The sequence below is a fragment of the Lycium ferocissimum genome, chromosome 9, assembly GCF_029784015.1.
Source record: "Lycium ferocissimum isolate CSIRO_LF1 chromosome 9, AGI_CSIRO_Lferr_CH_V1, whole genome shotgun sequence".
NCBI lineage: Eukaryota > Viridiplantae > Streptophyta > Magnoliopsida > Solanales > Solanaceae > Lycium > Lycium ferocissimum.
The window spans coordinates 41,658,830-41,670,836 of record NC_081350.1 but is presented as its reverse complement, the minus strand read 5'-3'; the positions used below and the strand labels follow the sequence as shown (position 1 = coordinate 41,670,836).

Below are 12,007 nucleotides of genomic sequence, written 5' to 3'. Positions count from 1 at the left end.
GATTGATTCAGGGCGTCACCCCCATTTAACGAATTACAAACCATTGAGGGGTGCCTCGGCCCGGGAAGGGGAGAGTGGCCGAATGGTGAAAAGCGACTTTCAAACCATTCCATTCTCAGTCTTCTTCTCAACCTCTCCTCGGTCACTGAACTGGGTTACTGAACTCCACCTTCTCGGAGTCCCATTTCAGAAAGTCAGGTCGAAAGCAAATGGATTCTCATCTCAAGTTGCAGAAGGCCAAAATTGAAACAATTAAATGGGCACCAAGATGGCACTTCAGTGAGTTGAAAATAAAGAGTTCTGAACATTACTAGAGAGGCAAAATTAAATATTATGAAAATTACAAGAGAAACAAATTTAGTCAAATTAAAACAAATGAAGAGAATGGAGGCAAATTAAAAAAAACTGTCAACATGACACAAAAGTAAGGTTCCACGTCCTCGAGACAAAAGTAAGCTTATTAACAAACCTTGATTGAATACTGAGATAAATGTTTGCACCCTCAGTATCTATCTTTAAAAATAATGTAATCCAAATTTAGCAAATACATACACCGATAAACCTACAAAAAGCACCAAATTTAAAATCAAGGAAAACAAGTGAAATTACAAAAGGAACCCCATAAACTAATATGCTAGACTCTATTAGTACTTAAACTTCCACCGATTAAATTAGGAAAAGCCTTCAAACACATATTAAAAAGAAAAAATACATATGAAAAATAAACAATTCACCAAAAATCAATAGAGTAAAAAAGAAGAAAAGAAATAGCTTAGACACATTGAATTATAGTTTAAGAAGAAGATTGAGATTTTAAAGAAGAAAACTGAAGAAAAAGAAGGAAAAGAGGGACTTTAGGAGGAAAAGTAATAACGGAAAAGGCTTAAATATGCCATCAATTATCGGAAACGACTCATTTATGCCACTCGTTAATAGTTAGCTGTTATTTATCCATCGAACTATTAGAAATGGTATTTCATTTACGCCACTCATCAATAAGTTTGATTTATTTATCATCATTCTACTTCAAAATGACTCATCCATGTCATTTTTCATTAATGTCGGTTTTACAATACCAGATATAACACATGACCTCCAACTAGATTATGGTTGTGGGTGGATAGAGTGTATGGGTCGATTTTTTTTTTATTAATTTGGGATTTAAAATTGGGTTAGTTTAATTATAGACCTCTAATTAGAGTACGTGTTATATCGATATTATAAAATCAAAAATAGCATGAATTAGTCATTTTGATAATGGACGATAGTACATAAATGAGTCAAACTTGATGAATGGCGATAAATGGGCTTAAATCGTTGATGAAGTAAGCATAAATGAACAAGCCAATCATTAATTGATTATATTTGAAACCCTTTTTTCCATATAATATATACGGAAAAGACCAATATGCTATCGAACTATCGAAAATGGCTCATTTATGACACTCATTAATACAAGTTTTATTTACGCCATCGAACATATAGTTGTATTATTTACGCTTATCGAATTATAGGAAATGGTTCATTTAGGCCATTCATCAATAGTTTGACTCATTTATGCCATTACTTCACGCTAAAATGACTCATCCATGCCATTTTTTATTAACGTTGGTTTTATAATACAAGATATGACACGTACTTCCACCAGAGGTTCATTTACATCTAATTAAACCACCAAATTTTAAATATCAAATTAAGAAAAATCCGACCCATACACCCTACCCACCCACAACCATAACCTAATTGGAGGCCACGTGTCATATCTTGTATTAGATAACCGGCATTAATGAAAAATGACATGGATGAATCATTGTGGTAATGAGTAATGACATAAATGAGTTAAACTATTAATGAGTGGCATAAATGAATCATTTCTATAATTCAAGATAAATGCGTTATTTCCTATCGATGTGGATAAATAAACCAAACTATGACGAGTGACATAAATGAAATTTATTTCCGATAAATAAATTCAAGATATTTGAACTTTTTCCCTAATATATATCTATATAAAAACCAAGATTTTACCCGTGGAACGATTTTGCTGATCATTCCACAATTTCTCTCTATTATTAACGCAATGCCTCCAAGAAAAGAACTCTGCAGGAATTTTATGCGTGGCAGGTTAAAATTTATTTATTTTTGGTTACATTCAGATATATACTTTATTATATGCACAAATAATTATAGGGTTCTTGATAAACCCCTTAAACCTGCATATCAAGATTCTTGATTTTGTGTTTAATTGCTTCCTTTATACTTATAACTCGTCCTTTATTATGGATAAAGTAGTAAATTTGAGTAAAAAATAGTTCTTTTGAACATTGTGTTTAATATTGATTGGTAGGTAAAAAAAAATTTGGGCTTAATTTACATTCACATATACTTTATTATGCACAAATATTTATAGGGTTCTTCATAAACCCATGAAACCTGCATATCAAGATTCTTGATTTTGTGTTTTATTGCTTCCCTAATGTTTATAACTTGTCATTTATTATGGATAAAGTAGTAAATTAAGTAAAGTTGCTTCCTTTTTGAACATTGTGTTTAGGAAAAATAAAAATAAAAATTGGGCTTAATTTACATTCACATATACTTTATTATGTACAAATATTCAAAGTGTTCTTGATAAACCCCTGCATATCAAGATTCTTGACTTTGTGTTTTATTGCTTCCGTTAATACTTACAACTTGTCCTTAGTATGTATAAAGTAGTAAATTTGAGTAAAGTTAGTTCCTTTGAACATTGTGTTGGAGGGGCAGGCAAAATTTATTTTGGGCTTAATTTACATTCACTTATTTAGTATGCACAAATATTTATATGGTTCTTGATAAACCCCTGAAAAGTTCATGTCAAGATTCTTGATTTTGTGTTTTATTGCTTCCTTAATACTTATAACTTGTCCTTAGTATGTATAAAGGATTAGGTTTGAGTAAATATTAGTTCTTTTGAACATTGTATTGGAGGGTACCTGAATTGAGAATGAATTTAGAGGATTCATGTTGCTGACTGGTTGTTTTGGATTAATGGGTAGTTGATTGATTGTTGTATGGTCATTGCTAGGAGTGGCAAGCGGACGGGTCGTATTGGATATGGGCGGGTCAAAAATGGGTTAAATAAAGACGGATAAAATATCCGACCCAAACATATTTGACACAGATAAAATATCCATGGTCATGGTCTTCATCAAAAAATAAAATATCCATGGTGAGAACACAAGCTATAAGCCAAAATAAGCAAAGACTCGCAGAAGGCAAGAACTCGTGAAAAATGTTAAGCAGACAAATAAGTATTGATAACCATATTATCCATCTGGATATCCTTTTTTTAGTGGATAATGTGGAGAATATTCATATTTAATCCATTTTAAATGGTCAGTTATCCAACCCATATTTAATGGGCCAGATTGGATGGTTACTTGTTTTTTAACCAGCTTTCCCTAATCATAGCTAGTAAAGCCCTAAGCTCCAATACCCAAGGGTGTGGCCTAGTGATCAATGAAGTGGGTTGAGAATCATGATGTGTCAGGTTGAAATCCCCAGCGAAGGTAAGTATTGAGTCATCACATTGGTGCTTTAGGGGTAGGATGGTCTTTATCATGGTATTGAAGTCAGACCTATCTCAATTCATTGTTCCCCTATATTGTGCCCCATCTTATATTGTCCACGCTCCAAATGTCCAGTCGGGCATGCAAGGGTGTTAAGTCCCACATTTATAAAAAATATTAGGTGATCTTGTCCAAGCTGGGTGGACAAAGTTACCTAGTATTTGTTCTGGTGGGAGGTAGCATGTATGCCTTGGAATTAGTCGAGGTGCTTGCAAGCTTGCGTAACCCACTGTTATAGAAGAAGAAAAAAAAAAAAAAAAAAGGTCCTGAGCTTCAAACTTTTATCATCTCCTTATGAACTTCTTGATTTGGCAGTTTTATCTATTTTCATTCACTAAGGAAATAAAGAATTTTCTGTTGGGTTATAGAATTTCTCGGATATTATTTCCTGCTTGGGATTGGCAAAAAGTTTAAATTGTTGTTTTGATAGGCCTTCAACAAGTCTGTTACTTCTGAAGCACAAATTCTCAACCAACTTTCGAGTAGATTACATGAACCATAATTTGTGAGGAACACAGAAAATGCGGTTTGGAGTAATATCAAATTTCTAGAATTTCGGTTAATGTCTACATGGAATTGATAATCAAAATTGTGATCTTTGCTAAGGAGTCTATGTACTTATCTAGGCAACTAAAACACTGATATGAACTAGTGACTGAAACTATAGGAGGCTCAGGGCTCTGAAGTGCTAAGGTGCAATTGAGGTTTTTTCTGTGTTGTAAAAGTTTCCATAAACATTTGGTTGGACACTTTTATAATATTCCAATGAACTAAGATGGAGATCTTTGTCTTAGAAAATAAAATTAACGTCTTTAACTTAAAACAGAGAAAATATTATTTAAATTAGTTAGTAGTTTTTATAGGAGTCCAGTAATGCTTGTTTTGATTAGGTTACTTTGTGAAAGTATGAAAAACAGGAACTGATCGTTGTCTTATTTCGTCCAGCTGTCAATATGGTGAACGTTGTAAATTTCAACATGCTGCCCCTCAACAACCGAAGCCAAATCCATTTGGGTTTGGCAGCCAATCCGCTAATTTTCAGAGTACAAATATGCAGCAAACAAAGTCCAACCCTTTTGGTTTTGGTGTTCAGAGCAACTCCCAGCCAAGAGGGTCCAATGATTTAGTGCTCAAACAGAATCAATACAAGGTACTTTAGCCGTTACTCTCTAATTATAGCTAGTTCCAAAGCAGATTATGTTTTCTATTTATTTATTTAATATAAATACTAGGCTCTCCCACAGTACCATTTTGAGGAGTCTTCACTCCATGTTCTCAAATTTACTTGCTAATACATGATAAGGGGTAAATACTCCCTCCTTCCCAGTTGATGTGACATTCTTTCCTTTTTAGTGCAGTCCCAAAAAGAATGACATCTTTCCATATTTAGTGACAATTTAACTTGAAAATGCTCATTTTACCCTTAATGAGATGATTTATAGCCGCACAAATTTCTATGACTTATTTTGACCACAAGTTTCAACAATCTTCCTTTCTTCTTAAACTCCGTACCCAGTCCAAACGCTGTTACATAAATTGGGATGGAGGGAGTAATAAGAATGTAATTTTTTGGGGGGTTTAAATATAGAAAAAGGAATGGATTTCGGTTAAACAATGTATACAGTCCTTTTCATTAACTGAAAAAGAAGTATCGATAGCGAGACTTGCTAAGTAATTTCATATGCTATTTGAAAATTTTCTTTATAAGGTCACCTTATGATTGCAAAAAGGGAATATTACCACTGATGCTATCTTCAAACTAAAAAGTCACATGAATCTAAAGGAAGGTTGATTAATGGAAACATATGGAGTTAAATATTTTTATACATAAGTATGTGGAGTTTAATACTTTTGTGGTAATTAAAGTTTTCTACTGTTAGTAGTTACATACTGTCGTCGTCATCAGCAACAGTTTACTGGTGACTGGTGAGTCAATATCTATATATGCTTTTGTTGAGACTTTCTGCATTGTTTATTTATCAGATTAAATGACATATTTATGTAATAGAAAACTATGATTATGAACTTGTGCATGAGTATGTGTAGGTTCATATTTATCCAGTTTTCTCGGTGCTATGAAGAATTAAAATGAATAGATAGGTCTTATGATATTGTAAAAGTCTACATGATGCTAATTATTTTTTTTTTTTTTTCCTGTTTAGCCTTTTGAAAACAAGTGGACTCGTTCTGCAAGTACCAACAGTTCTTCATCGCGGCCAACTGATAATCAGCCTGTTGCATCTAATCACTCGTGAGTACTCTATGGCCAAAGCCTTTCCGTTTTGCATTTATATTTATGATTTAAGTGGAATTTTAATGGTTTGGTTCTGCTACATGTGAAGCTGCGCGGATCCCGAGTCATGCAGATGTCATATTGTGGAAGATTTTAATAATGAGAAGCCAATGTGGTTGCTTACCTGCTATGGTCATCGTAAAAAGTATGTTTTAGATCTTATCTTTAGTCTTTACTTGACACCCTTTGCTAAATCAGTTTGCCTCATACTTTGAGTTTCTCTCATGAATAAGATTTTTGTTGGGCTAGATATCTAGCTTCTTTTATTACTATTAATTGGGAGTTTGGGATATGAAAATCCCGAACCCTCTCTTTTATTTGCCAATTTAAGTACTCATCCAGCTTCTTTTATTATTATTGAAGGTTAATGAATGGAAAATGAAGATCTCTAACCCTTCGCTTTCATTTGCCAATTTTTTTTAAATGAAAAGGTAGAGAATTTTATTACTTCCTCCATTCCAATTTATGTGATACTCTTTCCTTTTAGTCAGCTTAAAAAAAATGACCCCTTTCTGTATTTAGTAACAATTTAACTTCAAACTTCCCAATTTACCCTTATGAGATAATATATAGCTACACAAATATCTATGATTTATTTTAAACCACAAATTTCAAAAGTCTTCGTTACATCTAGTCAAATACCTTCACATAAATTGGGACGCAGGGAGTAATAAGTACCAAGAAGGTACCAAAAGTAGTACATCAGTTTTTTTATTTGCCAATTTATGTGCTTTGATCTCGTCAGACAGTTTGGAGACAATTCAACAGAGTCCATAGAGTTCTCTCTCTGCCCTGAATGATCTACTACTCAAAGAACGAATCATGCATTAACACAAATACTAGTATAAGTTTTTATGTGCTTTTCATCGGCTATTACACTCATATTTGTTCTTCTAATTTGTAATTGACCAGTTTATAACTGCCTGTCTTGGGAGATGATGATTTTCATATCTTAGGGTGTGTTTGGCATGACAGAAAATGTTTTCCATGGAAAATATTTTCTTGGAAAAGAAGTCGGTTTCTTACTTTTTTTCTAGTGTTTTGTAAGTAAGCCAAAAAATATTATCCGAAGAGCATTTTTATGTAATCTAGTAAAACACTATGGGGTTGGAATGGGTGGGGAGTGGGGGTTCGGGGAAGGTTAAGAGGTGGGGGTTCGGGGAAGGTTAAGGGGTGGGGGTTGGGCGGGCAGGAATGAGACAATGAACTTGGAATATCACTTATGGAACTTGTTTCTCCTACTTCCATTAGGGAAAGTCATTCTCCTCATTTTTAAGAAACTTGTTTTCCTCGTGAAAATGTTTTCCAAAATTTTTGACCAACCAAACGTGAGAAAATTGGAAAGCAAACTGGAAAATGTTTTCCTTCATACCAAACAAACCCTTAGTTTCTACCCTTCTTCTATTCTAAAACTAAAAGTAGAAGGGAAAAAAAAAGCAAACTTTTATTCATATATCTGGAGGGCTCAGATTCCAATTATATGTACATTACCTGTTTCATGAACTGGTAGATCATAGAGATTGATCAGCAGTTGCAATTACTCTTCTATGCAGTTTTGGTCCATGTGATATTACCGGCGATGTTAGCTATGAAGAGCTGCGAGCAGCAGCATATGATGATGCAAAACGCGGACAGAGCTTGAATTCTATTGTAAGACATCACCCTTACTCCCTTCTTGCTCTGTCTTCTTTGCCGTAAATGAAATTTGTTCTCAAAATTCAAGGCAAATAATTCTGTCTTATCAGAAAGAAAGACTTCTAAGTTCTAAGTGAAAGAGAGCTTTAGATTAGTTAGATAAAGGGAAACCTTAACATGATCAAGTTTTTCCTCTTCCATTACCTGGGTGAGTTTTTCTTTTTGTACTGTCCTCCCCTCCTGAAAATATGTTTATAGAGGAAGGAGTTGACTTAAGTAGTGATTTTTAAAAATTTTGCACTTTGATTTTTTTTAGCTATTTTTCCTTGCTAACAGCGTTGTCTTTAGACCTTTTGTACATAATTGTTTAATATTGCACCTCTTGATGGTTCTGATTATTGTTATAATAGGAAAAAGGTTCAAATTTGCTCCTGAACTATAGACTATCTGACACTTTTGCCATCGGTTATACTTCGCAAACAAAAAGACACGCCATTAAAAAAGTAGACCAGTTGTGCCCCTCATGTTCAATTTTTGACTGTCTCATTACGTACCAGTAAACTCTATCATGTATCATTCACTAGAATCATCTTGTGGTCTTGCTTCTAAGTTCTAACAAACTTTTTTCTGTCCTCGTGTTAAATGCAGGTTGAGAGAGAGAGGAGCCTGGTTAATTCTAAAGTAGCTGAATTTGAAAATCTATTGCGAAATCCTTATGCATCTCAATCGACTTCTGCTGCTAATGCTCAAAGTCCTTTTCCTGGTTCTGCGTCAAGTGCCTCGTTGAGTGCTCAAAGTCCTTTTCCTGGTGGTGCACCAAGTGCCTCGTTGAGTGCTCAAAGTCCTTTTCCTGGTGCTGTTCCGAATGCCTCGTTGAGCGCTCAAAGCAGTTTTCCTCCTTCAGCCTCGAGTTTTAGTCAGTTGGGAGCCATACTGAATACAAGGTTAGAACTGATGCATAAGTATCACTTACATTAGTGCATTTTACACTAGAGTTTTTGGCTTCTTTGATAAGTAAATTTTATTGATAGCTAAACCAGGCACCAAGTGCTGCACATTACAGTAGGGTATTTCCCTATTATACAAATCAATTAGTAACGAGCTAATAAAATCTGTCATAGCTACATCTTCATATACATGATTTTAACCTACACCAACAAGCTAATAATTGACTGTTCGACTAAGCCTCTAAAATTAGCTTATTGTGAAAAGTGCTTTTCAAAGTAGTACTTTTGGTGAGAAGCAGTTTGTGTTTGACATATCAATTTGAAAAAGCACTTTTGAGAGGCAATTATTATTTGGCCAAACTTGTAAAAAATGTTTTTAACTGTATTTTCTCAAAAGTGCTTTTCAAAAAGGTACTTTTTGGGAGGAAGCTACTTTTTGCAGCTTCTCAAAAACAGATTATGCTACTAAAAACATTTTTTTTCTCCTAAAAGCGTGGCCAAACTCCTCAACTTTGCAAAAAAGCACGTTTTTTGAAGGAAAAAAACTTTTGGCCCTGGAGAAGCTTGATCAAACAGGCTATAAGACATTTATGTTTCATTATGTTGACAATTGCAGCTTTTCCTTCAAAACACCACTGGTCTCTTTCCTTGCAGACCGCCCAATACACAAAACTGGAATTGTTTGCTTGAGTTTTGGCTTTTACCAACTTCTGACTTCGTTTTTTCTCAAAATTAACAGGGCATGTACTCCACCAACTAATAGTATATTTGGGCAACCCAGTCCCCTTGGGAACTCTTTTAAGGCATCAAGTTCTTCTGGGGCGGCGAATGCCTTTTCATTCGGGAATACATCAGGTGATTTGACACGGTTTTCTAGTATTGTGCAGTTCTTGAGTAATGCGTTTTATTTAGCTCGACTATGTTTGCAGGTTCCTTTGGCTTCGGAAGCCAAGTCCCGACCCAGTCACAACAGAATCCTTCCACTCCAAGCTATAACTTATTTTCCACCTCGACATCGCTGCATGTTCCTAATCCATCTGGTGGCCAACTTCCTACTCCTTCTCAGGGACTTTTTGCTGCTTCAGTTACGACAGCCCCTGCCAGTATCAACTTGACGTAAGTTCCAGCACTAGTTACTTCATTTGCCATAATTATTACTCTCTCCGTCCCAATTTATGTGAAGGTGTTTGATTAACGGAGTTTAAGAAAAAACGGAAGACTTTTGAAACTTGTGGTCTAAAAAGTCATATATTTGTGTGGATTAAATCCATCCCATTAAGGGTAAAATGAGAAGTTTAAAGTCAAGTTGTTAGTATTAAATATAGAAAGGTGTCATTCTTTTCGGGACTAACTAAAAAGGAAAGAGTGCACATAAATTGGGATAGAGAAAGTATTTAGACTACGTAGAATTAAGTCGTCAATATATTGGTCTTGTCATTTTCTATTGAAGTTTGAAATGGTAACTTTCTAATGAGGTCCTTTTGGTTGTTCTTTCTTATACCCTTGTTTTGCAGGAGTGGTGCATCAACAGAAGACTTCAGTGGTGATAACAGCATTTGGACAAAGAATGAATGGAAAATTGGGGAGGTAAAGCTCTAAATATTTTCCTGATTTGGGCATTTGAAACAAGAGACCATATAGAGAACACTAAATATAAAAGTAAAAGTAACCTTCCTTGAAAATGTCTCGATGGGATTATGCTCATGCAGTTCTGTTTTTATCGGAGATTATCAATTTGGTCCAAAATATGATATTGGAACGTCATAGCCCAGAAGTGTTTTTCATTTATAGCATTCAGTTGTGTTTAGCCAATTTTGGCAGTTGATATGGTGCATCGGCAAGCATGTCTACTTGTGTATTTGATTTGGTGCTAGCGTTAAATATTTAAGTAACAATCTTTATAACATATTAATGTGTTCTACTGGTCGTGCTTTCCAGATTCCAGAAGAGGCACCCCCAGACAGATATGTTTATTAGGAATGCTTCTGGCACCTGACTATTGAAGGTTGTCAGTTCAAATCAGATACAGAAGAAACTTCCTTTTCGTGACATGCTTCATCGACATATCAGCAGGAAATTTTGGGCATTTGATTAAGTTCCTAGGTAGTTATGCTAGTGAAAAAAGGGGTTTACAATATCTTTTCCTTTTATACAGTTTCGAAGAGGGGTTAAATGTAGTTTTCTTCAGCTATTTAAAGAGTTGTAATGTGATCAAGTCGTTCGCTTGTACATGCTGCTTTGTGTATGAAAAGAAAATGAAGTAGTCAAATATATTTGTTGGCAATTTAAAAAAAAAAATTGATAAGACCAGCCAAAAGATTTCTTTACGCTGTTTGTTGAGAAGCTATTTAAATTACAATGTTCAGGTACCAAGAAGAATATTGGCAAATTGTAGTTGTCAATTCACATGCATATTCAAGCAATGTTTGCGTTTAGAGAAATTTTGTCAGACCTCATTATGGTGTAACTACTTGATGTGCTGAAATTATTCAGAGATGTTAAAATAATGCAAAAAGGATATATTATATTTTGGTGATACAATCAATCAAAGAACAATGTAATGCTGATTTGAAGATCAAAATTTGGGTCGTATGTCAACTTGGAAACTAGATTTTTTATATGAATAAAAAGGATCATGTTTTACCATATAAATGTCTCATATTATACCAGATTGCCTACTTAAGAATCATAGAAACAGGAATAATAATTTAAAGACTACAAAAGTAGAATAAATTGCTGGATTGCAGCCATAGATTAATTGCTACTCGAAAGATCTAATTTTGGATAAGAACAATATATTGCATAGGAAAAGGGAAAAAAAATAATAATAATACAGTCGAGCTTCTCTGTAACAACATTTAATGATAACGGTCGAGTTTTCTTCCGTTTGAGTTCATATTATGCTATATTACATATGCCCTCAAACAGCACATCGTCATAGCAGCCAAATAATATAACACTAGAGAGAGATTTGACTGTAAATCCCGAATTGGGTCAGTTGGTGACAAGTAAGGTAATGATAGTGTAAGTTATTCTTCAGGTACATGCAAACAAAATCAAATAACAAGATTACAACAAAATAGATCAGATGACAAAGATTTGGCTAAAGATGGCATCACAAAGATGGCTTTCATTATATTCATTGTTAGCTCATCCCCACTTAACATAACAAAGTTCTTTATTTACTTCAGAATTTAAGAAAAGAAAACTTAAGGGAGTTCTTATCAATGTGGAGCAGCATCAACACCAATCATTACTAGCTTGTAGCAGCAAAAGTATTACAATATGTGCAATGCATGCTCGGGAAAAAAAAAAAAAATAGACGATTCGTCACCAAGTTTAAGAGCTGTTAAGGCGCACAACTCGGAAAAATCCACAACAAAAAGATGAAATGACCTTCATAGCCAGCAATGACAGTAACACCAGAAACCATCATTTATACTGAGTTTAGATTAGATCCAACGGAGGAAAAAAATAGTAAGGCAATTGCAGGACTGTAATATTTAGTTACTTTAACAGCC

General features: G+C 34.4%; 1 protein-coding gene across 3 annotated transcripts; it reads left to right on the top strand.

Annotated features, from left to right (window-relative positions):
* The first annotated feature begins 2,008 nt into the window (after positions 1-2,008).
* On the top strand, positions 2,009-10,813 carry LOC132030858 (zinc finger CCCH domain-containing protein 16). Of its 3 annotated transcripts, none has more exons than XM_059420621.1 (11): positions 2,009-2,124; positions 4,557-4,761; positions 5,774-5,862; positions 5,954-6,049; positions 7,458-7,554; positions 7,950-8,042; positions 8,188-8,483; positions 9,226-9,341; positions 9,416-9,602; positions 10,001-10,073; positions 10,425-10,813. In XM_059420621.1, exons 1-11 carry the CDS (start codon positions 2,081-2,083, stop codon positions 10,461-10,463), a joined length of 1,335 nt encoding a protein of 444 aa, XP_059276604.1. In that variant the 5' UTR covers positions 2,009-2,080; the 3' UTR covers positions 10,464-10,813. The 3 variants fall into 3 exon arrangements, with proteins under 3 accessions (XP_059276604.1, XP_059276605.1, XP_059276606.1); XM_059420623.1 differs by having other exon boundaries at positions 2,012-2,124; positions 4,502-4,761; XM_059420622.1 differs by lacking the exon at positions 7,950-8,042.
* The last annotated feature ends 1,194 nt before the right edge of the window (positions 10,814-12,007 follow it).